Consider the following 27479-nt stretch of genomic DNA (forward strand, 5'->3'; position numbering starts at 1 on the left):
GAACAAAAGAAGAACTGGAAGAACATAAGAGGTAGCTTTTAGAAAAACAACACCCCCACCCTCACGCAAAACAAAGCCTGGCTCATCCCCACTCCAGCCCTGAAGAGAGACCAGTTTTGGCAACCATGGTCACACACGCAGAGGTGGGGCCACACAGTTGCCAGGATCTGAATAGGACAGGCCCCTCAACCCTAATCACCCAGCTAACTATAAGAAAGGTGGGATCTTCTCCAGGGTGTTTTAGGCTGACCCCTTCCTGGACACAGAGGACTTCGGGCCCCAGGCAGAGCCAACAGTGACTCCAGTGACTCGGACACACCCTCCCCTCCGCCCACCTCCTGCTGACCCCCGCCTCTCACGTTCAGATCCTGAGTACTCGCCTCCTTCTGCGCAGCTCCTTCCAGCTGGGACGGGGAGGGCCGAGGCCAGCTGAAGTCTATTAAACCAACTCTTAATTTACACAAGAAACAGAAAAGAACGTCCTTCCTCCCTCTTCCTCCAACCCCCAACCAAAAAAGAGATACAGGGGTTAAAAAAGCTCATGAGGTCACAAAAAACTGAGGTAATTCAAGTACAACGTGCTAACAGGCGAACAGGGGACACAGAAAAGAAGCAAAACATGACACAAGGGCCAAAGCGCTTTCAACTTGTCCTTCTTCCTCCTCCCCATGGATGGGGAGGGGGGTGTAGGGGGGGCTCTGAGAGCCAGGAATCCTGCACCAGCTCTCTGCACCAGGGCTGGGGCCCCCAGAACAACTCAGCAACACCCCCCACCCCCCGCAAGGACATCCGCGTCCTTCCCTGGGACAATGAGTCCTTACATGGATTCCTTCTCCTAGGGACTGAAATAGGGGTCGTAGGGGTTGGCGTTGGTTTGTTTGGTGGGACAGTATATAGTGAGTTATGTTTTCCCATTTTGGAAGCAAAAGCAGCTCAGCAGGAACCTCGCTCATGACAGGGCTTAACTAGGGTGGGGTACTCCATTTATTTTGTGTTCTCAGAAAGCTGAGGGCAGGGTGGGGGCTCTGGAGTCACACGCAGCTTCCCTGCTAGGGAGGCTGGGCCAGAAGGAAGACCCCCCCCCCCCCCCGCCCCGGCCGCCTGCACTGGGAGGACAGGAGTCACGGGGAGGCAGGGAGCACGGAGCTGGGGGAAGGGCAAGAGCCATGAAGCTGCTGCTGTACACCTTAAGGGGGGCACCACGCGGGATGTGGCAGAAGGGTGGGGGGGCGGTGCAGGGGAAGCAACAGATAAACCGAGTGGTAGGAAGGGAAGGAGAGCGCCTCCCACCCCAATCTGCCCCAGCAAACCAGAGCTGCCATGTGACCATCGACTCGTGCCCAGCCCCACCACCTGCAGGCCCCCTCCCTGCCCCAGCCCCCTTCCTCTGAGGAGTCAGCAAGAAGGGGGCAGGCAGATTGTGTGGTTCTGACCAGAGGCCCCCTCACCCCCTTCCTAGCCTCCACTTTTGGACGCAAAAGGGGGGGGTCTGGCAGGAGGGAAAAGAAAAATACGCCACCATCTGAGCTGAACAAACCACCTCCGCCCCCACCCAAGAAAATGAGGCCAACCTCCAGCCAGAGAGGAGGGACAGAGGGCCCCCCCCACCCCGGGAGGGGCAGTGGCCGGGCATCAGGTCACCTGGAGCCCCAGAGAGACTCTGAGGCCAGACAGCTATCAGGTTTCCTTTTTCTTGTCTCTTTTTTTTTTTCCTTTTTTTTTCTTTTTTTCTATTTCTCTTTTTTCGCCCAGTCCTTCGTCGACTTCGCCCCGCTGTAACGCCTCTCTCCTGGCTGCCCGCTCCCCCTGCCATGGCCGCGGCCCCGCTCACACGTAGCACAGGTAGAGGTAAGTCTTCTCTATCCTCCAGTCGGGTGGGATCTCCTCGGGCTTGTGGCCCTTCATGTGCTTCTGCATGGAGGAAAGGCTGGGGCAGTACTCCGTGCAGATGGTGCACTGGTAGGGCGAGGCGCCGTTGTGCGTTCGCAGGTGCTTGATCATGGCCGAGTAGTCCCGGGAGCGCTGGTGGCACAGCTTGCACTCGAAGGGCTTCTCACCTGCGGGGGGAGTGCGGGAGAGAGCCAGGACAGAGGGAGAGGGCCATGAGGGCCTCCCCAGGGACGCTGCCGGCGGGGGGGGGGGTCCCTCACGCTTGGTGGAGAGGACATCAGTCCCTCTAGCTTAGCACTTTCCTCTAAAACTCTCCGTGATGGTGGATGCACCCTCCAATATGGTAGCCACTGGTCCACAGAGCCACTGGGCGTCTGCCGTGTGGAGCTGTGTGTTCCGTGGCGCTTCCCTGTTGCTCACTTCACCAGCCACATGCAGCTAGTGGCTGTGGTGTTGCTCAGACACCCTTAGCCCTGCCTTCCGTTTCTCAACCCTCCCAAAGGCCCAGAATCTTCCTTCTGAAGAAAGGGTATGGGGGCCTAGAAAAGGGGCAGTCAAGTCCTGAAAGCCCTTGGGGATGACTTTTCCAGGGGAACAAGGAGTGGAGTCCTTTCGGGGCCACAGCCGGTGGGGAGTAGGGGGGTGAAAGTGAGGGAACCCTGTCCTTCGAACATGCTCCATCTGGGATGCCTACTCCTCTAAGGCTCCGAGAAGCTGCCCCTGGACCCTGCTTTCCCAGTGGGGCTAGAATGGGGCAAGGGACAGACAGCCTGGGATGCCCAGCCCCACCCTAGCTGCTCCCCAACCCCCTCCCAGTTAGAGTCCCCTGGAGCTGAGCAGAGGGTGTGAGGGAACCTTGTTTCGATACAGTAATTAACTGGCCAGCCATCTCGCTATCGACACTCCTCTGTGCAGAGGCCCCAGCAAATAATGAAGTAATGAACAGCCAAAGTGATCTAACTATCGACCCGCTATTTACAATAGTCACCACCAATGCATTTAATGATCTGCTTGCCAGGTCACATCCCCGGCAGGGGGCTAAGGAAGCCCCAGGGCTCTGGGAAACGCTCGGAGTGACTCTAGCGGTCAGCACCAAGCACCCGAGGCTCTCCTTGTGACCCAAGCTGGAGGCGAGAAAGCAGAGCTGTGACAGCACAGCATCCTCTCCTCAGTGAATCCTCTGTTCTCCCCTGCACCCGCCCTGCACACGGAAGCATTCTCTCCCCTCGGCCAGCAGGACCCGCCTGAGGTCACTTCTCCCCCGTCCTCTGGTCAGGACAGCTGTTTCCCCTGATCAGAGGAGGCTTCCTAGTTTGCTAGATTCCACTACCTTCCACGACCTCTTATCCTCATGGGAAGTCCTTCTGAGTGTCTACCTCCCCCCCCCCCGCCCCCATCGCCCAGTGTGCTGGTAAGCACTCTACACGTGGAGGGGTTTGTGAGTACCTCGGCTCCTCCTCTCTCCGAAAGGAGCTCAGTCTGACTCCCAGCATCCCAGCGCTCATCCTCACCGAACTCAGTGCCCCCTAGCCCCCAGGAACAGGAAACCATACCAGTCTTTGCTTTCAGCCATCAGGCCAACTTGACCCCAATCGATGTCATCTGCAAGCTACTGGTATGGCTGCCTGGAAGGCCAGTCTGGCTCCCCGGAAAGTGTGCTGTGATCGACCAGCAATGTCTGCCTCAGCCTTGCCCCTGGACGCGGCACCTGGGCCACCGGGCTCACCTTTCCCAGAACACGTCCCACTCTCTCAGCCCCAGACCATGCTCACCTGGGCCGCTCTGGCGAACCACCTGCCCCCTGCCCCTGACACCCAGGTCCCTACACCAGCCTCAGGGGCCTGCACTGGCCCTCCGTACCTGTGTGCACCCTATAGTGCGTCTCCAGCTGGTGCTTGAGGCTGAACTTCTTGCCACAACCATTGCACTCGTAGGGTTTCTCGCCCGTGTGGATGCGTTTGTGGCTCTTGAGTGTGCTCTCATCCCGGAAGCAGCTGCCACAGAACTCACACTCATACGGGTGGTCGCCTGTGGGGACAAAGGGCTGGATCAGGGCCCTGCCTCCCCCCGTCCCCTTTCTAGGAGACAGCAGGGCATGGTCAGTGTGCCAGGAAGAGACTGCCTGTCTTCACCACCGTTCTCCAAAGACGACGTCAGGACCACCCCCCCCCCCCGTGTGAACGGGGAGCATGCATGTGCACACCTGAGCATACTTCGCCGGGGCCCAGGGCCCGTCCATGGGTCCAGAGCCAGTCTCAGGAAGAGAGAGCCTGACTGGTTCAAGGATGAAGAGCAGGCCCCGGCAAGCAGGCTCCCACAAGGGGAGAGCAGACCCGTGCACTCTGACACTTGCCCCCCAGCTTCCCGTGCTACCTTCTCTCCCTTTCCCATAGGTCAGGGGTAAAAGCCATTCCAGCTTGACCCCCCCTACCCTCAAAAACACCCCTTCAATTTGGGGAACTAGAACATACCGTCCCCCAAATGCCTTCTGCTCTCTCCCTGCTCCACAGCTTCAGCAACTATCCCCTCTGCTTGATTTCCTCTCCCCGCCCCTCAGCAAACTCCTAGTGATCCTTCAAGGCCCCGCTCACACATCCGCATGGTTTGGAAGTGTCCTTTTAGCGCCTCCCACCCAGGCACACTGAGTCACTTTCTTCCGTCCCAAAAAAAGAAGAAATGCCTAGCACGATGTTATTGTAGTAGCAGGATAATTTTTATGGGACTTTGTAATCAAAATGGACCAATCTGTTGAGTGCTCGCTACCGTGCTAGGAACCTTACACACATCTTATCACGTAATCACTGCAATAACCTGACGAGAAAGGCAGAATTCTCATCATACAGAGGGGAAGAATGAGATGCTTAGATGGTCTCTCTAAGGTCAAATAGCTTGTAAGCAGTGGAGTCGGGATTCAGATCTGGTTTCGGAGTCTGGACACGTGATAACTTATCAGATGGCTAAGTGACATGCAGTCCTGTTTCTCTTGCCACGCACACCCTGCCTCCAGGATGGAAGCATCTCAAGGGCAAGAAGGGAGTCTTGTTAACCCTCGTTGCCCAGGGACGCAGAACAGGGCCGACCTGGAGCAGACGCTCGGAAGGGGCGGGCAGACGAAGCTCGGGGAGAGCAGCCGGCCCTCGGCCTGCAGGCTGTGCCTGTCAGCCTCCCTTCCAGGCCCCTGGAGGGTGAGAGGTTGCGGTGTGCAGATTCACCATCTTTTGCTTTGTACCCAAAGTGGAGGCTTTGGGGGCTGAAAGGTGAGGCCTTCAGCGACTTATTTATTACAGGAGTGAAGGCAGAGACAATAAGGATAGATGGATCACCCCAGACTTTGTTCATGAATATTTAAATATCGCTGATTCGTCTTGTCACTGTAATTACAATTTCTCTGGGCTGCATCTCCAACAACCACAGTTTATGGTAAAGAATGGCCCACTGTATTTCACTTGTCCCTCTGCAGATGTGCGGGGCTGCCAACCGTGTAATGTCCTCTGCATTTCATACATTTTCTTCAGCTGCTGAAGGTTTAAGTCATCCACAATGACCTACGTTTTTTCATTATCCCCATGTCAAACTGCACTCGTGCCTGGGCATAAATTGTCCTTCTTGTTATAGACTCGCATGCCTATGCCTTCACTTCCTCTTTAAAATGATATTTTACTCTCTTGTCTCTCTCCTCCTCAGGCCGCTAACCAAACCTCCCCCCCCCCACCGCCCCAAACGCAGGCCCCTGTCCCCACATAAATCCTCATCTCTTCTGATGGCTCTGAAGGGTTTTTAAGGCTCCGTGGGGAGTGGATGCTGGGGTCTGCTTGCTGAGGGCTCTCTTTCTGCAAGAAGCTCCAAAGGCAGAGAGGGGTGGGTGCGAGCACTTCCACGAGGAGTCAGACGGGAGAAGTTGGAAGAGCAGAGCCGGTCCCCCAGTTTGTACCCATCTAGAAGGCACAGCCCTGGCTCAGAGGCACGTGCAGGTCTGAGATAGACCAAATCCCGGGGTTCTCAGCCCCTGCTCGGCCCCTCTCTGCCAGGGCTGTGCGGACCAGCCGCCAGCCCCACCCAACCCCAGGGGAGCAGAGGTCCGTGCAGACCCTGGTCCTCCTTAGTTGTGCGTCTGTCCGAGTGAGGGTCATTCTGAGCAGGCCTGTGCCTGCGTGCCACTCCCTCTCTGTGCAGACGTCTGCACACACAGCCCCCCCGTCTGACATCCGACACCCCTCCCCGCCGAATTGGCAACGATAACGACTTTAATCAAGGATTCAGTATCCTCATTAAGATATAAATAAATAAATAAAGCAAGGGCCACGTGAGACTTCCAACGAGAGCCGGTAATTAAAACGTACATCTCGGCAGCCACCTGGCCGGGGGGTGAGGGGGCTGGCGGGGAACTGCCGTCTGTGCCTCCCCCTCCGGGGGGGGGGGGCTAAGAGTTTAAAAAACAAAGGGTTAAAGCAGAGAGGTTTGTTTGACCAGAGTTTTATGAATTTAATTATGAAGTGGATCACATGTTAAATGAGTTTAAATAGGAAATCTCCAGAGTCAGCCCAGGGAAAGGAGTAAAAAGAACTTAGAAGAAAAAAAAAGACATATGCACACATGCATGCACGCGTGTGCACGCACACACACACACACACACACACACACACACACACACACTTTGAAGCATGGCAATCACCTGGCCTAAAATCCTCACCCTGAGAGTTAATGGTGTCCATGTTGCCATAATGTACGCAAAACTAACTGCAGAACTCAAAATCCAATTTGTGGTATGTTGATTAACTCTGTAGCCTCTTTAATGAGCTTGACATTAAGTGCAGGACAAACGAGACTAATTAGAGCCCCTCTGGCCTGCCCAGCGCATCTGTGACCCCAGTGGCCTGGCCTCACCTGGTGGTTTCCGTGGCACCAGCCAGGCCCCACCCCGGCAGCTCCTCGGGCCCCTCCCTGTCAGTCCCTCCCTTTAGCACAGCTGAGAGTTTATTATATGATGAGCCGTGTGAATCAGGGATCCATCAATGCCAAGAGCGCGGCTGGACTAACCTACCAAACACAGCTGCCGATGCTAAACACCCGGCCCCAGCAGCAACCGGGCCAAGAACAACGGAATATTAATGAGGCATTGTGTGGGGGGTGTGCTCGGCCTGTAGAGAGCTTGTGTGCACGGGGCCTCACTGGTGTGAAAATCGATGGGAGTTTGTGCGCACGTGCATAGGCAGCAGTGTGCTCCACGTTTCCGAGATTAAACAAGTACTTCTCCCAAACTCTGTCTGGAGAGAGCCCCTCCCCACAGATCTGTGCCATGACTGACACAGGAGCAGGTGATATTTTGATGTCTGCACTCTTAGAAGGGAGCACGGGCAGAGCAGGGCATATCCTGGGTGGACTCAGCAGGCTGGGATCATTTAAGTCCCATGCAGCCAACTGATTTGACCTAGCAGCATGCTCAGCAGCGGCTGAAAGGTGACTGGCCACCATGTTAAGGCTGAACTTGGGGACCCAGTCGGGGGGGAAGTGTGGACAGAAGAGTGCACAGACCTGCAGGGGACGCATACACGGTCACTACAGAGGAGACATCCCTTCCTCCTTAGCCCTTCTTGTCGGGTCCTACCCTCTGGGACCTCCCCTTGTCTTATGCCAGCAAACCTCAATGACTCCAAGCAAGTCAGGTGATGCTTAAGGCAATACGTTCCCCTCAAGTGAATGACATCAGAAAGTGCAAGGCCAGGCAGGCTCCTGGAGGAGGATGCACACTCTTGGGCAGGACAGACCTGCTCAGTCCATGATAAGAAAAGCCCCTCCCTCCATCAGCAGAGACTGCCACCCAAGAAAGGCCTGGCCTGCATACTTAATCCCAGAGTTGTGACAAGACCCAAGAATGAGGAGAGAGAAGGTCCTACCATTCCTGTCTTGAGGCACACAACTTTTGATACCCTCTCCAAGAGACATGAGCCCACACCCTGTTATGGATCCTGATATGGAGTCTGCCTCTCTATCTCCCTGACCCCACCCTGTCCCCCATTCTCACTCCAAACTCAGGAAAGAGCACACATGAGCAGAGACACACGCAGACTCAGAAAGGGCCACTCCTTTATCCATGTGCTGTCAGCGAAGACCCAATTTTGTCCTAGAGAAAGGGATGAATTTAAGTCACCCATTACTTTGCTAGGGGATCGGAGGTTGCTACAAGAAAGCAATCTGCCTCCTGGCCCCCAGGGTCAACCTAGAGGGTGGCGGCAGGGATGAGCCGGTACCTGGGCACTCAGCCCGTACCCCGTGACTCACGACTACTTTCTGGCTCATTGTTTATATGCCCTCATCGTCTCCCCTAATCAAGGTTAATGGCCAAGTACAGAAAATGTGCTTCTGTTATTCTAGGGCAAGCAGGACCACTTCTGCACCATGCCCTTAGGAGCCCAGGGCTGATGTCAGGAGCGTGTGTCCATGGGGTGGAGGCCAGGGAGAGGTGACCAAGCGGGTAGGTTTTTCTCCAAATGCGTTTTGGGTCCACCTGCATCCGAATCTTTTGGGAATACTTATTCATCACATCGAGTCTTGGCTCCCTCTCCATATCCATGAAGTCAAAGTTTCTGAGGGTGGAACCCAAGAGCCTGCATTTCTAATGAATACCCTCTCCATTGAGCGCAGAGAGACTGAGACCCACAGGTCCCCAAGATAGGAGGGGGAGAAGAACAATGTTTACCTGTACAATGGAAGCCCCTCCATGCCCACCTTGAGCAAAGAAGGGCTGAGGGCCGACTCAGCCTGACACCTCCCCTTTATGGTTTTGGAGGTAAATGCAGACATGGATTCCCAGAGACTCTGAGCCAGCCATCCCCTGGACGGGCTTACCGGTGTGTGAGCGCAGGTGGCGTTTGAGGGCGGTGTGGCTGGGGAAGGTGCGGTTGCACTCACTGCAGATGTAGCTGCGCACGCCGGCGTGGACCTCCATGTGCTGCTGGAGCGCGCTCTGTGCCTGGAATCGCTTCCCACATAGCAGACAGAAGACGGCCATGTCCGTGCCTGCAGGGAACAGGAGCGGGAGAGCTCAGGAGCGGGGAGCACACAGCCTCCCCTGACTCATCCGGGCTAGAGCCAGAGCCAGGAGCCAGGGCTATGCCTCTACTCCCCCAGGCTCGGGGGCGAACCCAGAGGCGGGCCAGGCCATGCAGTGTTGAGGGAACACCTAGCGTGTGGCTTCAACAGTGGACAAAATCGACTTACTCCTCACCCTTATGGCACCTAAAGTCTAGTAGGAGAAAGAGACAAATCCGTCACAACGACAAACGTGAGTCAGCATCTGTGTGGGGGGCTGTGTCAAAGGCAGGGTATTAAGATGGCATGTGTCGGGGCACCTGGGTGGCTCACAGTCGTTAAGCGTCTGCCTTCGGCTCAGGTCATGGTCCCGGGGTCCTGGGATCGAGCCCCGCATCGGGCTCCCTGCTCCACAGGAAGGCTGCTTCTCCCTCTCCCACTCCCCCTGCTTGTGTTCCCTCTCTCGCTGTGTCTCTCTGTGTCAAATAAATAAATAAAATCTTTAAAAAAAAAAGATGGCATGTGTCAGGGGGACTTTTGGGAGTCTGGGGCAGGAGGTGGGAAGTCGGGGTGGCCTCTGTGGGGGATCACAATCACGAAGACAGCACGTGCCAGCCCATGGTTGAATGGAGCTAAGTGAAAGTCCCGTCTCCAGAAGGCAGGCTCCACCACCTCCCCTCTCAGATGAGGCAAATGAGACACCGAGATTGCACAACTTGTCCCAAGTTCCACGGAACTCAGAAGCTGCAGAGATGCAGTCCCAATCCAGGCTGCCTGGGTCTGAATCCTCTCTGGAGGCTAGCTACAGACCCTCTTCTTTTAACCAGTTCTCCCTTCACCAAAGCACCCATCATTTTTTTTTTTAAAGATTTTATTTATTTATTTGACAGAGAGAGACACAGCGAGAGCAGGAACACAAGCAGGGGGAGTGGGAGAGGGAGAAGCAGGCTTCCCAAAGAGTAGGGAGCCCGACGCAGAACTCGATCCCAGGATCATGACCTGGGATAATGACCTGAGCCGAAGGCATCCACTTAACGACTAAGCCACCCAGGCGCCCCACCAAAGCACCCATCTTAAGAGTCTCTTCATTCAACAAATATTATTCTAGTACCTTCTCTAAGGAGGACTCCCTTTTGGGCACTGGGGAATCTAACCATGGAAAACTCTACAAAGTCTCTGCTGTCGTCATAGATGTCACCCAGCACAAGGGACCAGTGGGGGAGAGCATCCATGAACACTCTAGCCTGGAAAGAAACGCAGTTATCAGAGGATCAGACAGAAGAACAGAATCGCTAGGGAGGTGGGAAGACAGTGGAGGGAAGGTCAAAGAAGTAGGCAGGGCCAGGTCACATGCGGGTCTTGAAAACCATGTGAAGACATTTAGGCTGCATCTCAAGACCAGTGGGCAACTGTCAAAGGACTTGAAGCTAGTGAGTGGCATGAGATTTTCATTTCATTCTGTCTGGCCATTCTCTGCAGTGATCAGAAGCTTAGACAAGTACCCCGTGGTATCCTACAAAGAAAGATCCTGCTCGGGAGCCACTAACCTCTCTGGGTACAGCAGCACACGAGGAAGCATGGAGACCCACCATCTGAGTCCTCACTGGTGCTCACTGCCCACCCTTTTAGATCGTACTTCCCTAAGCACGTCAGCTCCCCTGGGAAGCTCATCTGCTCCCCTCTTGCTGGCATCTAACCAGTATCACTGGTGTTCAGCCCTGCACTGCCTGGCCCTGTGTAAAGGACACCAGTGGGAAAGGTGGACAGGCCTAGCATCTGTCAACACAGCCCAGAGGGGAGCAAGGGCAGAGCCCTGGTTGCTCAGTGCTGGATCAAGGAGCTCTGTGTAGGAAAGTGGGGTGAAGAGAGGGACGGCATGAAGACCTTGCTGCCACCCTGGTCCATCCACAGAGACAGCAAAGGGCTGGTCTGTTCTCGCTGCCCCAGGCCCATCCGTGGCTGGGTTTAGGATCAACTAGCAGGAAGGCCAGACCCTTCTATCCCCCTGTTCCTCCACCCCCCATGGCCACCCGTGCAGCTGCGGCCTGCATCCAGGTCCAGGGAAGGCTGAACACAAAGCAAGAGCACCGTTTTGCTCCTGGCCTCAACGAACACAAGGGAAAGGAACTAATACATGTGCTTTATCTATGCTGCCATCTCAATTAACACGTGCATCCAACCCCCCAAGGCAGGCGCTCTCATCCCCCTTTCCACAAACGGGAAAACAGTGCGATTAACCAACTTGCCTAAGGTCACACAGTCAGAAGACGGAGAGCTGAGATTTGAAAATGTCGAGGTCTGTCTGATTTCAGGCACCGCAGGGTTAGGCCCGGGTCTGTTTCGGGCATGCCTCCTGTCTGTCTGGGCTTCTGGAAGAGGCTCGATAGGGCCAGCGTGCTGGCTCTCATCCCGCTTGGGCCGGGAGCCCCAGTGGGTCCGGGGCCTCCTCCAGCGACGGTTAGAAAACCCAGGCCCGGGGGAGCGGGCTGGAAGCAGGGTCACAAGGCACAGCTCTCTGAAGCCTTCCGACGTCCCGGGGCAAGACCTCAGGGAGGTAATGGGGTGCCTGGCTGCACCTGGCTGAGGGGAGCGGCCTGCCAGGCGGAGGCAGCTCAAGGGCTGACGGCGAGCACTCAGTGCCCATCCCGGGCAGCTCAACACGCCCAGGTGCGCAGTCCATCTGCAGCGAGATCTGTGACATGGCTGCCCTGGCTGTTTCATCCCGAGGGCCCCCAGCATGGGCCCCAAGTAAGCCACATGTCAAACAGCTGCCTTGAATTGGTAAGCTGGAGCAGGCCTCGTGGGCAAGCTGTGCCCTTCAGCAGGACGGATTTCTCCTGAGGCATCCCCAGACATCCCCAGGGTGGACGGCACCTGGGTCAGAGGGAGCGTGACATTCCCAGTAGGGCCACTCCAAGCCTACAATGCCAGGCCCAGAGGAGTTTTGCGGGCTGGTACCCCCCAGCAGGATGGCCTGAGGACACCACAGCACTCAGCCCCCCAGGTCTTTCCAAGGCTCCTCAAAGCCGCCTCCCCCCGCAGGCCACCCATACCTCTCAGGACGGCCTGAACCCACTTCGTGTCCATCCAGCACACTCAATGTGCAGTGACCAAGTGCAGGCACCGTGAGGTGACAGAGGGGATGCTGAGACCAACCAGAGAACTGGGGTCCCAGACGAGTTGGGGATACAGACAGGGTGACCGGCCAGGGGATAAGACAGGGTGACTCCATGAGGACTATGGCATTGAGAAATGAAGACTACTGAGAAGCCAAGGACCGGAAGGAGGGCTAAGGACACACTGCAAGCAACCTGCAGAGCGGTGCGGGGGGGGGGGGCACACGACAGCCATGGAGGGTGGGGTGGAGATAAGCAGGGAAGGTCCGTGGGGCCAGTGTGGTGCCTGGAACGGCTGCGGAGGGGGGGTGCCCACAGGAACCAGCCTGTATATAAGGGCAATGCCCCCCCCGGGGGAGGAGAGTGGAAAAATGAGGTCCAGGGAAGATGGCGTGACAGGACCTGGCACGGGGGCTCAGCTGGGAAGCGTGGTGCCCCCGGATGGCCAGCTCTGCACCCTGGCGGCTGGTTTTGGGTGATATCACCCTCACTTGGGAAGGAAATTCTACCATGTCCATGCAAGGGTCCCTCTCCCCTCCTTCCTGGGACATCTCACAAGGCTCAGGGGCCCTCCTTGGCCACTGAGGACACCGGCCGAGGTACAGAGATGAGGAGAAGGGACCTCTGAGGCCCCGTATCCATTCTCGCCTCTCTTCTGTTTGGAGACCAACAGCTGAGAAGATGGAAAAATATTTAAAAAGGAAGAGGTTGGGGGGCAGGGAATGGAAGAGACATGGGCAAAGCTACTGGTGCATGCAAGCTAAAAATCTAGAGACTAGATTTGAGTTATTAAACAATTTGCTGTAGTTTCTGCCTAGCTGATTGTTCGCATGTATGATGAGTCAGGGCAGATTCTATTACACTGGGAGATTAAGCAAATAAATGCTAGCTTTTGGAAACACATTAAAATGTGGGACTATGGAAATAAAATTATCTAGAAAATTGTATTAGCAATTCATTAGTTACCGGGAGATGTGCGGCCGGGCAAGAGGCTGGGCAGGGTTACGCCCCTCTGCTCCCCACACCGCCTGAACCCCAGAGATGCTTGGTGCTCCTTCCTCTGCTAGAGAGAGACCTCATGCCTGATACCACTGGGGAGGCAGGAGGAGCCTCCCCTGGTTGCAGAAAACCGTAAGAAATCATCTGGTCAGCGTGGCCCAAGGGAAACAAAAGCAGCACAGGGGTCTTGGTTCTGCCGCTTACTTGCCTTGTGATTCTGAGCAAGTCACTGAACTTCTCTGGACCAGGGTTTGCTCATCCTTTGCCACACTGTTGTTGCTGAGAGCATCAAATGAGAAACCCACGCGCAAAGGCTTTGTAACTATAAAGTGATAGCAGAGCCCCTGCCAGCCCAGACGCCGCCTTTGTCTGAATTAGAAAATCATGCCTCTGACTGTGGGCAGACACAGATAGTCGCCTGGGCGCACGGCTCTGGTGAGCGAAGAGGGCTGGATCCCAGCCTGCATGCCCCCCCCGCCTCAGACAGGCACCCCCCTGCAGCAACGGACAGCCCGGATGGGGATCACGGCTGCCCTGAGCAGGAGACGAGCTGAAGTTGCTTTATTGACTCTGGGCCGCTGCTTCCAGGAAGTTGATTCTAGAGGAGGCATCTTGGATGAGTTAACACCATTTGGGACTCAATGCCAAGAACATCTTCTTCCTCTAAGCCCTCATGACTACAGCATGTAAAACCCTCTGATGCATTTATTTTTGACATTCAGCTCTGCCTACTAGACTGTAAGCCCTCCAAAGCAGGACTGTTCCCTTAATCTTTATATTCCCCCACCCTGACCACAGGGCCTGGCATAGCATGGGCACTCAGTCACTAACTGTATGGTGCATAAGAGGCTAAGGATTGTGGGACAATCACAAGGGGCAGGCAAGGGACCGGAGGTGGAGGCAGTCCTAGTAGAGAGAGCCGGACAGCTAGAGCTAGAGGAAAGCTCAGACCAAATGAAGTCATTACCGAGCACTTCCAGCAAGACTCTCTTTGGAAATCAGTAACACCAAGTGACCCACAGGCATCTGATCTTGTTGGGGCCTCTCGCGTCTGTCTGGTAGGCTAGACATGACTCCCTTAGTTCTTACTCCGTGTCTGAGCTCTGTGGGTCGGCAGCGAAGACTGAAACCACAGAAGGACCAGTTTTTTACCGTATTATGCAGTGAATCTGGCGGAAGCCCTCAGTGCCGGCCCTGAGGCGCAGCCTGCCTGGCGCTGTGACCTCGGGCTTCATTTCTTCCTCTAGGAAACGGCATTCCCATTCCTAACTCACCTGCCCTTTCCAACTCCAACTTCCCAGTGCTATTTGGAGGCAAGGGACACATGTTTTTGAGTATATAAATTCTGCAACTGTACTGCTTTCTATCAATCCGGAAATGTAAACCGGGCACATAAATTAGCCTGGATCCAAGGAAATAATGTATCAGGTCAAAGAACAGCCCCTCCTCTGCTCTTCCGAGGAACGAATGGGGCTCAGTATTGAGGTGTGCTCCAAGGGTGTCTGCCTGACACGGTTTATTGCTGAAGGTAATATAAAAGAGGTAATGGAATGAAATAACCACTTGAGGGGCGCCTGGGTAGCTCAGTCATTAGACATCTGCCTTTGGCTCAGGTCATGGTCCCAGGGTCCCGGGATCGAGCCCCGCACTGGGCTCCCTGCTCAGCGGGAAGCCTGCTTCTCCCTCTCCCGCTCCCCCTGCTTGTGTTCCCTCTCTCACTGTGTCTCTCTCTGTCAAATTTTAAAAAAGGAAAAAAGAAATAAACTCTTGAATGAAAAGCTTGGTTCTAGCTAACGTGGGCAGGACCCATGCAAATATGCCGGCTACCATTTGCCTCCCTTCTGTCTCTGGAGATGGTGACCCACAGCTCATCCACCCTCCCGCCCCAAGGGCAGCACGGCCCGTTTTGGCTGCAGGGCATGTCCAACTTGCAGACTCTCAATTTAAAACAAGTTTAATTATAGCCAAAGAATGGGAGAAAGCCAAGGCCAGGGTGGAACAAGAGGCATGAGGGGTGACACAGATCCAGGATATTTATTTCACCCAGGTGATGACCGGGCCTGAAATTATGAGACACAGAACCCTCATGTTTACACCTGTGCCATTTCCATACCAATTAGCTCTTTAATAGCGAGGAAGGAAAAGGATCAGAGGGGTACACAGCTGGAAGGGATGTTCAGGTGCTACACCTTCTTGGAACAAGGCTCTTATTATCTCCAGCATAAGCAGTTTCTTAATCAAAAGAGCAGAGGGATCTAAATATACTCTGGCTTTTTTTGGCAAGCTGGCTATGACTGCCACGTGTGCATGTGCTGGACTGCGGGCACGCCTGTGTGTGGATGTGCGTGCACGCGGCCCACAGACAGGCTTGTCGGGTCCAACCCCACCTAACCTCACCCAGCCAAGCAACAGCCGCCTTCCCCACCACCCCCAACGGTTTTTTCTCCCCAGAGGAAGAAAATCTCAACTTTAGGGGGACTGCAAAAACCTTGATTTTTTCTAAAGATTTTATTTATTTGTTTGACACAGAGAGACACAGCGAGAGAGGGAACACAAGCAGGGGGAGTGGGAGAGGGAAATAGGCTTCCCGCTGAGCAGGGAACCCGACGCGGGGCTCGATCCCAGGACCCCGGGATCATGACCTGATCCGAAGGCAGACACCTAATGACTGAGCCACCCAGGCGCCCCGCAAAAACCCTGATTTAAACTGGAACCATCTCCCACCCTCCACCCCCAACCTGACCCCCAAATCCTTCAGAAAGGTCTTTCCACTTCCTCTGTACTCCTAGATGCCATTTCTGGCCACAGGCAACCCTGGTAGCCACACACCAAAACCATCATTGGGACTGCTGCCTTTTCCCCTTCCCTATCTTTCTCCTTGCTCCCTCCTCTGCCCACAACCCCCCCACCCCGCCGTCATTGTTAAAGGACACGGAAGAACTGCATCATCCACTGTGCAAGAGAAAAAGACCGAGACGAGCAGCCCAAGGCTGACTCACACCACAGGCAGGAAGCCTGTCTGCATCTCAAGAGGATGGAGAAGGCTACAGGTGCGGAGGGGCAGGGACAGAGAGCAGACAGAAATGAAATGAATGCCCAGCCATCACAACGGCAGGGGTGCCTCCCTTTTGACTCCCTCCTGTACCATCATTGAGGGTTTGGCTGCTTTTCAAGGGATCTACTGCAGAAAGGGCCAAGAACTCTCTTGCTAGCTGTTCTCTTGGGCACAAGTGACAGGATCATTTGGGTTGAGCTCCTGAATTCCCAGCCTTCTTCAGAAAGTTAGCTGCTTGCTCAGTGAGGGCCCAGGCTGCCCAGCCCAAGAAAGTGTCAGCCCACTGACTCCTGAGAAAGACCGATCCTGACAGTGGGAGACAAGCCCCGCTGTATCCTTTACTGCTGTCAGCCTCCCTCTCAGGACAGCTAGGGAAGACTGAGAAAACATCTCCGGAGGCCTGCCTTGAACCAGATCAGCCACAAGCCTGTGCATGGGGGCTTGTCTCCCACACACGGAGTTGCCTGCCGCTGGGACACCTTTAATCATCTGTTCAGTTACCTCTTCTCAAACCAAGCCTGAAGCTAAAAACCTTGGCATCTAGTCTGGTCGATTTCAGCCTTGTCAATTCCAGTCTCCTCATCCAGCCCTCCTACCCATTTTCCTTTCTTTCTTGAATCTTGGAGGCCATCTATATAACCTTCCATTTCCACAACGGAAAGGAGGAATGTGAGGGTTTCATATCATTAGTCCAGGGAGCCGAGAGTTCTCAATGAATAACCAGAAAGGGGAGGAGCTGGAGGAGCTGATTCAAATTTGTTTTAAAACTAAGCCATGGATGGGTGAGTGATTACATGTCTCAAGGCACACACCGCTGTGCACGTGTGCACGCACACACCCTCTCGGTCTCTGGGGGAATGTGGCTGCATCCTCAGGCAGCAGCTAGCAAAGCTGGCTTCCAGAAAACTGTGTATTTGTTTAGCAGTGAGCTGCAGACACAAGTGCATTTCATTACTCGGCACCTCCAGCTACAGTAAACAAATTTGTCAGCTCACTAGCTCATTAAGGTGCACCCCGGACACAGGGGATTTATTGAGACCTGCACAATAAAAGTAACATGAATGGATTTACTAATTTTGTCAATCACTCCAACAAACGAGCCGGAGAGGAGGAGAAACTGAGGGAGGGGGACAAGAAAGGGGGTGGAAAAGGAAGGAAGGGAAACTAAACAGAGGAAGAAAGTTGAGTTTGGTTTGCAAGAGAGAGTCAACAGGTTAAAAAGGGACCGGATCTGTGCTCTGCCGCCTGGTGACATGACCGCCTCCCTGCTCCATCTCCCTCCTGGTGGGCCACGCTTTCCAGGGGGGTACGGGCCCCTGGCAGAAAGGGTGTCAAGGGCAAACTCAACTGCAAGATGCCAAACCAATGGGAACGTGCACCTCCATTCCACCCGCCCCGGCATCTGATGCGGAAGTAAGGAGGCCGAGGACTGAAAGCCACACAAGGAGAAGTCACAGCGTCCTCTGCACCAGAAGTGACCGGTTGCCTCTCCGGGTACGTCCTGCCCACCTGCACCTGCAGCCACTTCCCAGTCATGTTCCTGAAGCCTTTCAGACACTATTGAATCCAAATTTCCACCACAAGAGCATGAGGAGGAGGAAGAAGGGAAGGAGGGGTGGGGAGGGAGACAGAGGAGACCAGTGAGAGACAGTGAGCGCGGGTGTGTGTGTGCATGTGTGTGTGTGTGCACGCACACCCGCGCGTGTGCAGGGGGTTGGCTTGGGGTGGGAAGTAAATCCAGAGAGGTATGCAGCCCTCGGGTCTGTAACTTTCAAAATGACAGCAGGACTGGGGCAAAGGTCACAGGGTCCGCGGCCTTAAGCACCTCGACCAGCTGCGGCCCTGCAGCCTGGAGCCCGCGGACGCCTGCCCGCGAAACAGCAGTAAGCGGCACCCGCTGGGGGTGAAGACAATGGGCCCACATGGGGGCGGGAGGCAGGACAATGGGGCCCGGCCAGTGCGCAGGCCCGGAACAAATGCGCCCTGGCACCACGGGGGCCCCCATTTGTGAAACTAATTGGCCCACGATTGAAAAATTGGACCAACTTCAACAGCCCTGAGAGGAAAGGGGCAGCAGCGTGCCGTTGTCGCCTAGCCCAGCCCGGCCCCCGGGCCCAGCCCTGGGGATCAGAAGCTTCTGGCAGGTACTAGCCATTCCAGTGGAGGAGCGGTGCCTTGGAGATGGGACCAGGCTTGGGAGAGATGGGGCTGGGGAGTAGGCAAAGCACTGCCTTAGAGACCCGTGTGCAGCTTCTCCTGCCAAGACACAGAGAACTGACCTCCTCAATTTCTCTACGCTGCTTGTTCTATAGGGATAAAGCTCAAAGGAGAGAGGCACGCACTTGTCCACCCTCTAAGCTCCCAAAGGCAAAGGGCTCCCTACTTGGCATGTTTGGAGGGAGGTGGCTAGCGAATCAGCACAGAGCTACATTGGGTTCTTCCCTCAGTCCCTCTAGCAGGTCTTCAGCTCTGTACCCTCGGCTCTCTGCAGGCTTCTGTCTCTAATGCCTTTGCTCCTAGAGGCTTCTGGGAAAAGAGCCCCTGAAGTGTGTGGTGGGAAGTTAGGATGACACGGGAAAGGACAGGCCAGGGTAATTAGCCTCTTGCCCTACTCTTTCCTAGGACTTCTTACTAAATACTCCCAATGGAAGAGTGGCAAGCACTGGGGTCTTCAGCCAGAAGGCCTGTCCTCAAGCCCTGGCTCAGTGACTAACTCGCTGTGCGCTCTTGGGTAGGTGACTAGACCTCTCTGCGTCTCTGTTTCCTCACAGGAAAAACGAAGGTGGAAGAAAATGATCCTTGAAAGCTTTCCCCCCTATTCTAACAGTCAATTATTCGAGGCCTGTTGAAGACCGAAAGATCCGTTCTCCCACTGAGATGTAGTTCAGGCATTTCTCCTTCAAAGTCTGATTTGACAGCCTTCTTTTAGTTAAAGAGAATCTCGAGGCTTCCCCGGAAACCACTGTCTCAGGCTCACAGAGGGAGAGTCACAGGTGACGCAAAGAAAAGACCTAACCCTGAGTGAGAATTTGCTAGGGGCAAATCCAGGTTTATCACCCCTAAACCCTTCTCAAGCAGCCCTGTGAGACAGGGAGTTTCAGGAAGATGGGGAAAGCCAGACTTGAGAGAACCTGGCAGGTCCTTTCTCTCAAGTGACCACTAGTTACCTACTTAGTTCCTTCCAGAACTGGCCATCCACTCAGAAGGGTAATTCTTGAATCACTGGGTCTGAGGGTACCTGCAGCCTTCTGTGCTGATGGGATGGGGACAGGGAAGCAGGCCTTGCTCTCCCATGCCCCCAGCACTGTTGTAACAGAAAAGACCCCCAAGCGACCCTCACAGAGGGTGAGTCAGAGAACCGGACCTTCTGATTTCCTTAGGGCCCTGTGCCTACACGTAACAGGCACTGGAAGTCTCAACAGTGGGCCTAGAGCTTCATGGGAGCACGGTGGTTCCACCTGAAGATTAAGACCAATGTCCTTATTTGAATAATAAGTTCTTACCAGGTCTCTCTCATTGCTTGGGTTCATCAGGTGGACAAGACGTTTTCTATAGAGAGTCAAACTCTCCAGTCCCAGGCCTGCCCTGAGTCATCTTGAGGCCCCGGGGAAGGAACCAGGGCCAACAAGAGGGGTGTCTGGGAAAACAACAACTCAGCTGGGGTCTTATTGAACACATCTTGTAAACCCCCGATGTATTCCAGACACAGTGAGGTGGAGGTAGAAGAAGGTCCAGAGAGAAGAGCAGGGATAGACCAGGAGAGAGAGACAGAGGCAGGCAAAGACCCAGAGACCCAAAATGGGCTGGGGAGGGGAGCAGGGCTTGGGGGGGACAGATACTCAAAATAAAGTGAAATGCTGATTGTTTCAGAGCCATTGCAATATCTGACACACATCAGGCATTGAAAAGAAAAAGCAACCCCATATAAATAAACAAAACCCAACCCCCCAAACAAAAAAGAGAGAGAGAGAGAAGGACGTATTCATTTTACTGACATTTTAATGGTTCCTCTCCTCTCCCCCCCAGAAGATGATTACAAATTAAGCAGCATTTAAATGCTTTTTACTGTCAACAATTAAAAGGAGGCCGGGAGCCTGAGAGTGTGGTGGCCATTCATTCCCACGGTAACCAGGCTCTCAGAGGCACTGGGCCTTCCCGTACTGTACCGCACACAATGGCCAAAAAGGGGGAAAGTGCATACACCGTTAATTTTACAGGACATTCAGAAGCAAACTGAAATATAAAAAGCTCCCGCACAAAGGTAGATACCAAGAGTGAGGGCGGGGCAGGTCAAGCTCTCAGGAGTGGACGTCTTAGCAATAGCTGAGTTGAAGCTCAGCCTGATGACTCCTTATTCAGAGCTGCCCTGCGTTCGTTTTACGGGGTTAGAGAGAGAGAGTTTTATAGGAAGGGTGAAGGGTGGAGGTGGTCTTCCTAGATAGAGAGGAATAAACAAGAGAACCCAGGAGCTCCAGGCCAGACCCCAGGCCCCAGGGTGTGAGGGGAGGGCACAAGGGCTCTCTGAACCTGACTTTCAACCTTGGGTGCCCGTCCACCAATATCCCGGCCCTTCAGGACCTGCGTCCTGGCTTTCCTGGGTGCGCCCCAGGGAGGAACCAGGTGATCTTCATTTCATTCCGGTCAGAGGAAAGTGTTTCATTCCGGTCAGAGGAAAGTGTTTCACTCCGGTCAGAGGAAAGTGTTTCACTCCGGTCAGAGGAAAGTGTTTCACTCCGGTCAGAGGAAAGTGTTTCATTCCGGAGCGAACCAAAAGAGCAAAGTGAATTTTTCAAGAACGGACTACCTTCTTTCTCAGTCCACACTGCCACCCCTGCCCATGCGGAGCCGGACACCACGCATCGTCGGGGTCTTTCTGACACGCCAAACCCTTTGTGTTGGGTCCTAGTACATGTTAGAATTCTTGTTTGGTCTCCTCGGAATGGATTCGAAGACTCCAAATCATCTCAGGTGCCTTTTAGAATAATGGGGTAAGGAAAACTCACCCCCAGGATAAAGGGGAGAAAAGAAAGGAGTGAAACCGAAACAGAGCTGGGTGGAACAGCACGGGATCTGGCTATGGGTTTCCCTTCCAGTTCTTGGGAGAGCAACATGGAAAGTAACAGGAGCGAGCCGGCTACTCGGGGAGGATGAGCCGGGTCCGTTTCTGTACCGTAAAGTTTAATATGCAGGAGGGGCGGCAGAGAAATAAAAGAGACACGTCCCCTTTAAAAGGAAATATAATTTACAGTGTGCAGCCAGGCGGCCCATAGTTTCAATCTCGTTTACTATAGAGAAAACTCTGCTAGCTGTTCTCTATCCCACAAATCCGATTTAATCAGACAAGCCAGCCAGCGTGGCTTGGAGTAAAAACGGATAATTAGTAAACAGAGAGCTACTCCAGTGCTTCATTGGCATTCGAGTTGGGCTACTGTGTCGCATTTAAAATGCAGTCTGATGAAGTTTACAAAATCAAACCATTTGTTACTCCTATTGAAGAGGCTTCAGGCCACTTGCAATTAAATTGGAATTAGTGCTCAGAATGAGACACAGCAAATTCATACTAAAAAGGGATCTGACTTTGAGACATTTGACTTCACTTCAACAGTTTTCTGCGTGAGTGTGTGTGTGGGTGTTACTGAAAGACTCCTCACTCACCCCGACTCTGCAGGTCTCCCCGACTCAAGAGAGCTTGCCCCCCACAACCTGCTCATCTCTGGGCTGGCTGCAAGGGGATGGGGGCCGCAAGGGAGGGGAGGGACAGCTGACACTGGAGAGCCAGGCCCTGCATTCACACCAGGACGATACTGTAGTAGGGAAAATGTGTCCACAAAGGACCATATGGCTCCCTTCTGCATTGAGCCTTTGGACAAGGGGGTGGGAGGGGGGCGGGGAAGCCGCCAGAAGGCACACTTCCAGGGGGCACTGGCCCCGCCCACCTCAGACAGCAGGCTGGCGGCTCGGGGAGAATGGGGGCACCTTTACCCCCTTGGCTGGGTTCCTGTGATGCTCCCGCCTTCCCTCGCTCAAAGGCGCATGCACAGGGAGGGTTTCTGTCACCACGTCCTACCCAACAGCATGCTCCTGGCCCCGTGCACTGCCCTTTTAGGCAGAAAAGGTTAAGGCAAACTCTGTCTTGGCAGGGCTTCCTGACCTAGAGCCCGCAAAGCCCCCAAGCTGTCCAGGGACAGAATTCAGGAGGCCGGTGAACTTGGAGAAGAAAATAATCACATCTTTATTTTCACCAACCTCTACCCAAAATTTAGCAGCTCCTTCAATGGGGAAATGAAAGCAAAAAAACAAAAAACAAAAAACCTAACCGGTTGGATTAGCTGTACTTATGGCTCGGTCATCGACAGTGTAGGTATTTGCATACCACAGTAGAAATGTTGCATTTATATCGAAATATTTCTGCAAACCACTCATGCAAAAATACGGCGGATGTTCAACCATTCCTTGAGCTCAACAGGATAACAAAGATTAACACATATGCTGTACTACAGATGATTTTTTAAAAATATTTTAATATCCATATTTAGCATCTCCATTTATAATCTTACATATTTTACTTTATGCACTTAGAGACATTATCCTAAGGAAGAGTTCATAGATTTTACCAGACAGCGCCCGGGGCTCACAGCACAAAATATTGAGAATTCTTGTCTTGAGGGCTGGGGGGAGTCAGTGTTTGAATGGTTTCAGTTTGGGAGGATGGAGCAGTTCTGTGGATGGATGGTGGTGAAGGTTGCCCAAGAATGTGATTTTGTTTAATGCCACTGAACCAACTGTACACTTAAAAATGGTTAAAATAGTAAATTCTATGTTATATATATTTTACCAAAATAAAAAGAAGCCTTAGGGGCGCCTAGGTGGCTCAGTCGGTTAAGCGTCTGCCTTCAGCTCAGGTCATGATCCCAGGGTCCTAAGACCGAGCCCCGCATTGGGCTCCCTGCTCCGCGGGATGCCTGCTTCTCCCTCTCCCACTGCCCCTGCTTGTGTTCCCTCTCTTGCTCTGTCTCTGTCAAATAAATAAATAAAATCTTTTAAAAAAATTAAAAGAAGAAGGCTTAGTCTTGACCAGTCAAAAGTTACTTGTACCTCCTACAACCCCTCTGCTGCCCAGATGTATCTGGACTAAAAACCAGTTTCACTCCTTCCCCACTCTTCTACCTGTACTGAAGAACAGAACTGAATGTTCCCCAGAAGCAGGGAAGTATGGGTCCTTAGAAAGGACACGGCAGGAGGTCCAGACTTCCCAGCTCTGCCACCAGCCTTGGGTGAGTGGCTTCAAGTTCAAGGTTTACAGTCTCCCTCTCCCCATCAGAATGAAAGCCACCTGAGAGCAGGGCCTCCTTTCTCTTCCACCCTGCTGGGCCTTTTGGGCCTGACAGGTGTTTGATTAATATTTCCTGGGTAGAAGGAAGGACCAATGGGCGGATGAGGGATTAAACAAATGAATTTCATCTCTCTGGACCTCAATCTCATCTGTGATATAAAGAGGATAGGCTCCATGATCCTTTAAAGCTCCCACAGTCCAAGGGGGTTCCATCTGCTCCCCGTGCTTCTCCACCTGCTGCCCACGCCCTTCCCCGGGCGCAGCCTCCAAAGCAGACAGCGGCTGGTGCACGCACGCAGGTGGGGGAGGTGCTGTGGCAGAAGCGGGTCTGACGTGGAAAAGTGAGGGTGACAGGCCCCCACCCTTGGGCCCCAGGACTTCCTCGCAGTCCCTCAGGGACGACCCTGCACTGGCCCACGAGGCCTCACGCCCTGCCACCCAGGGAGGAAATGGACTGGTAATGGTGCTCAGAGGATGGTGCACTGACGGGCTTGACTATTCAGCAAGAGGGAGCCATGGAGGACCGAGGAGGAGGCACATAATGTCCCTGAGAGCCTGGAAGGAGGAGATGCTCCTTTCTGCTATTCAGGGAGGGTGGGGGAGGAATTTGATTATGGTCAAGAAAGAGAAACAAAACACCATCCACCAGACTTTCCCACTTCCCCCAAATCTGGAAGCACGCTCCCTGCGAGTAGGCTGCATTCCTGACTCACGACCTCTATCTCAGGGCGAGGGGGCGGCGCGCCCAGCAGACATGAGCCTGGGCCCCAAGGCCATGTTAGATGGCAGTGTGTGTTCCCCAGACAACAGATGGGCAGTGTGATCCCCCCCACCAACACCACACACGCATGCACACGCACGCACACCCCTGACGTCTGAAGGAAGGTCTGGAGAAAAACTCCAGCTCAGGTTCTAAAAAGGAAATGCAAAGTTGAATGTCACATAGTGGTTTGGGGTTCTTCTTTCCTCCCCTGTGAATTTTGTTTCCTAGGTACCTCCCCTTTCAGTTCCTCCTCTGGAGTTTCTGGGCCACTCCCTGACAGGACGGGGGCCTGCTGATGGGGACGCTCATGCCACGGCCAGGTGTCTGGCGCCCCAGTCATAAACACCGTGGTCGGAAGAGACTCCTCTGTTCTGTCTACCGACCACCAGCATTGCTCGATCGCCACATCTTCCTGCCCTATTCTCCTGCCTTCCAGTTACCCTCATTTCTCTCTTCGGGTGCTAGGACTTTTATTTCCCTCGGGACACAGTATGGAGCGTTGTTTTCGGTACCACTCAGGCATATTCTCACTCACTCACGCATCTAGCATTTTTCGAGTTCCCATTCTGTGCAGGCATCAAATCCCAAGGCTACCATGCCAAGATAACTTCTTGCCACCAAGAAGTGTACAGCCAAAAGCCTGGACTTTGAAGTCAGACCAAACCTGGGTTCAAATCCTCTCTCTGCCACTCATTTACCAGCCATAGAGTCATATGCACGTCCTAATGGCTCTGGGTCTTGGTTCCTCCATCTGTATTAGAGTCACAATACCCACGTGCAAGGTTGCTGGGAAGCCTGGTGATAATATAGGGAAAGTGTCTACTGCAGTGCTATATGGCAGTGAACTAAGACACGGGAGCCTCTGAGAACGCTGATCCAGGGGACGGGGTGCAGGCCGTGGGAAGACAGGTGTGTCAGCAAGGGGACAGTGGTGTTGTAACAGGTGCCACGAACTGAATGAATGGGCCCACTGCAGGAGGTGCTCAGAGAGAGAACTCCAGGCCTTCCATCCCCAACCAGAGCTCTTCCTCTAAAGTATTAAATGTAAACCTGCTTCCCACCCTTCAAATTTCTCCCATCCAGAACGAGTCCTTCATCTCTAAACATCCCTAGCATGCCCTTTCCTTCCTTCCATCTAGCTCCATTCTGTCCATACTTCCAGGCCCACGGTTCAACTCCCAGCTGCCTCCTTGCTGATTCCTGAACTCCTGACCCCTTATCCTTCCATGGCTCCTACCCTGCTGAACCCAAACTCGGCTCAGTTACCTTCCTCCACCTCTCCACTCCGAGGACCACCTGCACATACTGCCTCTCCTTCCCAAGGCTCATTAACCCCTCCACCCACCATCATCTCCTCCATTGTCCCACTAAGACCAAAACCATTTGTTTCTGATAACCAGTGATCCCCACGTGTCGCTAAATCCAACAGACATTTTCTCGTCTTCCCCTGAGGGGACTTCTCAGCAGCATTAAGATTGATGACCACTTTTTCCTTTTTGAAACCTCTTCCTTAACATCACACTCTCCCGGGCTCCCTCCTATTTCTTCCAGTGATTACTTTTCAGTCTCCATGTGGGTTTCGATTGTTCTGGAGAGGCATCATGTGGGGGTTCCTCTGGATTCTGTGGTAAGCTCTCTTCTCCTTCGATATACTTTTGTTCTATTAGCTGACTCCCAGGGCTTCCAAGATCATTTACATGTTGATGACTCCCAAATACACCTGTCCAGAGGGCCGCTCTCTTCTGAATTCCCCACACGATTGTAGATCCAAATGCCTCCCCAAAAGCTCCCCCCTGGACATCTTACTGCTGTAATATCAAAACTGTTCATTATCTGAACGCGCGCAATAACAAAAGAGCTCTACTTTCCTCTTGCGTTCCCCATTTCAGTCAAGAGCTCTACTCCCATCACCCAACCGCCCAAGCAAGGAAGGGGCCGCCATCTTTGAGTTCTCTAAGCTACCATACCTTCTTGCCTAGATTGTGGCAATATTATCCTAACTAATCTCCCTGCCTCCCATCCATTCACAACCACGGAGTGTCAATTGTTAATCGGATGTCACTCCCCAGACTCAGAGCTTCTAAGGGCTCCCTCTTGCCCTCAGGAGGAAGGCAGAGCTCCTTAAAGTGGTTTGCAGGGGCCTTCCTGTTTTATGCCCACTTATCTCTACAGCCTCTGGTCTTTGTGCCCTTCTGCACTGCCGTGTGCAGTTTCATGAATTCGCCTGATTCTCTCCCAGCTCTGGACCTCAGCCCACGTTGACCTCAGCCTGGCATTCTTCCCTTTCTCTTCCATTCGCTCCACTTACGTAATGACTTCGATCAGACACCACCTCCAGGAGGCCTCCCCAGTTGGAGGCCTTCACGTGTGCTCTTGTAACATCTTACACCTCCAACATATCAGTATTTATCCTGTGTATGACGCATTCACTTACTTCTCTGTCTCCCTATACAGCATGAGCTTCATGAACACAGGGGCTCTGTTTTCCTCAGCACTGTGTTCCCAGAACCTAATATATGATTCCGCACATAGTGGGTGCTTGATAAGTATTTAACGAATGGATAAATAAGTAAACAAATGAATACATAAAAATGTAACCTGGGGCATCTGGGTGGTTCTCTCAGTTAAGTATCCTGACTCTTGATTTTGGCCTCAGGTCATGATCTCAGGGTCGTGGGATCAAGCCCCATGTCTGGCTCCACACTCGGTGAGGAATCTGCTTGAGATTCTCTCCCCGCCCCTCTCTCTGCTCCTCCCGACTCTCACTCTCTCTCTCTAAAATAAATACATAAATCAAATCTTCTAAAAAAAATGTAACCTATGAATACCTCTGTAGGTGTGGGCCACTGGCCTTGGCACATTACGATTTCTCGCGCCCAAGCCATTAATATTTGACTCCTACCAACTTCAAGGAAACACACCTCCTTACCCTCTCCAGTGCCACCCCCCCCCCGCCCCCGCCACCAGCCCAGATCCCTTGTTGCAGGCTCTGGGTCTGTATGTTCCCATATCTTTAACGTGTATGACTGTTAGGTGTGCATGCGTACCCACATGCTTTAGAACCAGAGTGTGGGCTCTCCTGGGTGTGGCTTCTCCCCCCAACCTGGAAGACATCACTCAAGTGGTCCCCAGGATAGAACAACTGAGATGTCTCTTCAAGATGGCAAGTCATTCGCATCAGTGGAGGATGCAGACCTTTAAGTGGAGGCCTGCAGTATGGAGTTCCCAGATACTACTCCATGGTCACGGCCGTGAGCTGGCAGCCAGCAAGGGGACCTGAAGTCAAACCTGGCA

General features: G+C 53.6%; 1 protein-coding gene across 1 annotated transcript in view; it reads right to left on the reverse strand.

Moving 5' to 3' along the window:
- Positions 1 to 1087: 1087 nt before the first annotated feature.
- The window catches only part of ZBTB16 (zinc finger and BTB domain containing 16), a 179525-nt gene continuing 153133 nt past the window's right edge, over positions 1088 to 27479 (reverse strand). The window contains exons 5-7 of the mRNA XM_028105813.2: positions 8737 to 8907; positions 3751 to 3918; positions 1088 to 2057 (exon numbers count right to left, since the gene is read on the reverse strand). Coding sequence (XP_027961614.1) covers positions 1828 to 2057; positions 3751 to 3918; positions 8737 to 8907 — 569 coding nt within the window. The 3' untranslated portion in view covers positions 1088 to 1827. The remainder of the gene's footprint in view (positions 2058 to 3750; positions 3919 to 8736; positions 8908 to 27479) is intronic.

The sequence above is a fragment of the Eumetopias jubatus genome, unplaced genomic scaffold (genome assembly GCF_037043125.1).
Source record: "Eumetopias jubatus isolate StellerSeaLion01/CBP00866 unplaced genomic scaffold, mEumJub1_p1.0 scaffold_13, whole genome shotgun sequence".
Lineage (NCBI taxonomy): Eukaryota > Metazoa > Chordata > Mammalia > Carnivora > Otariidae > Eumetopias > Eumetopias jubatus.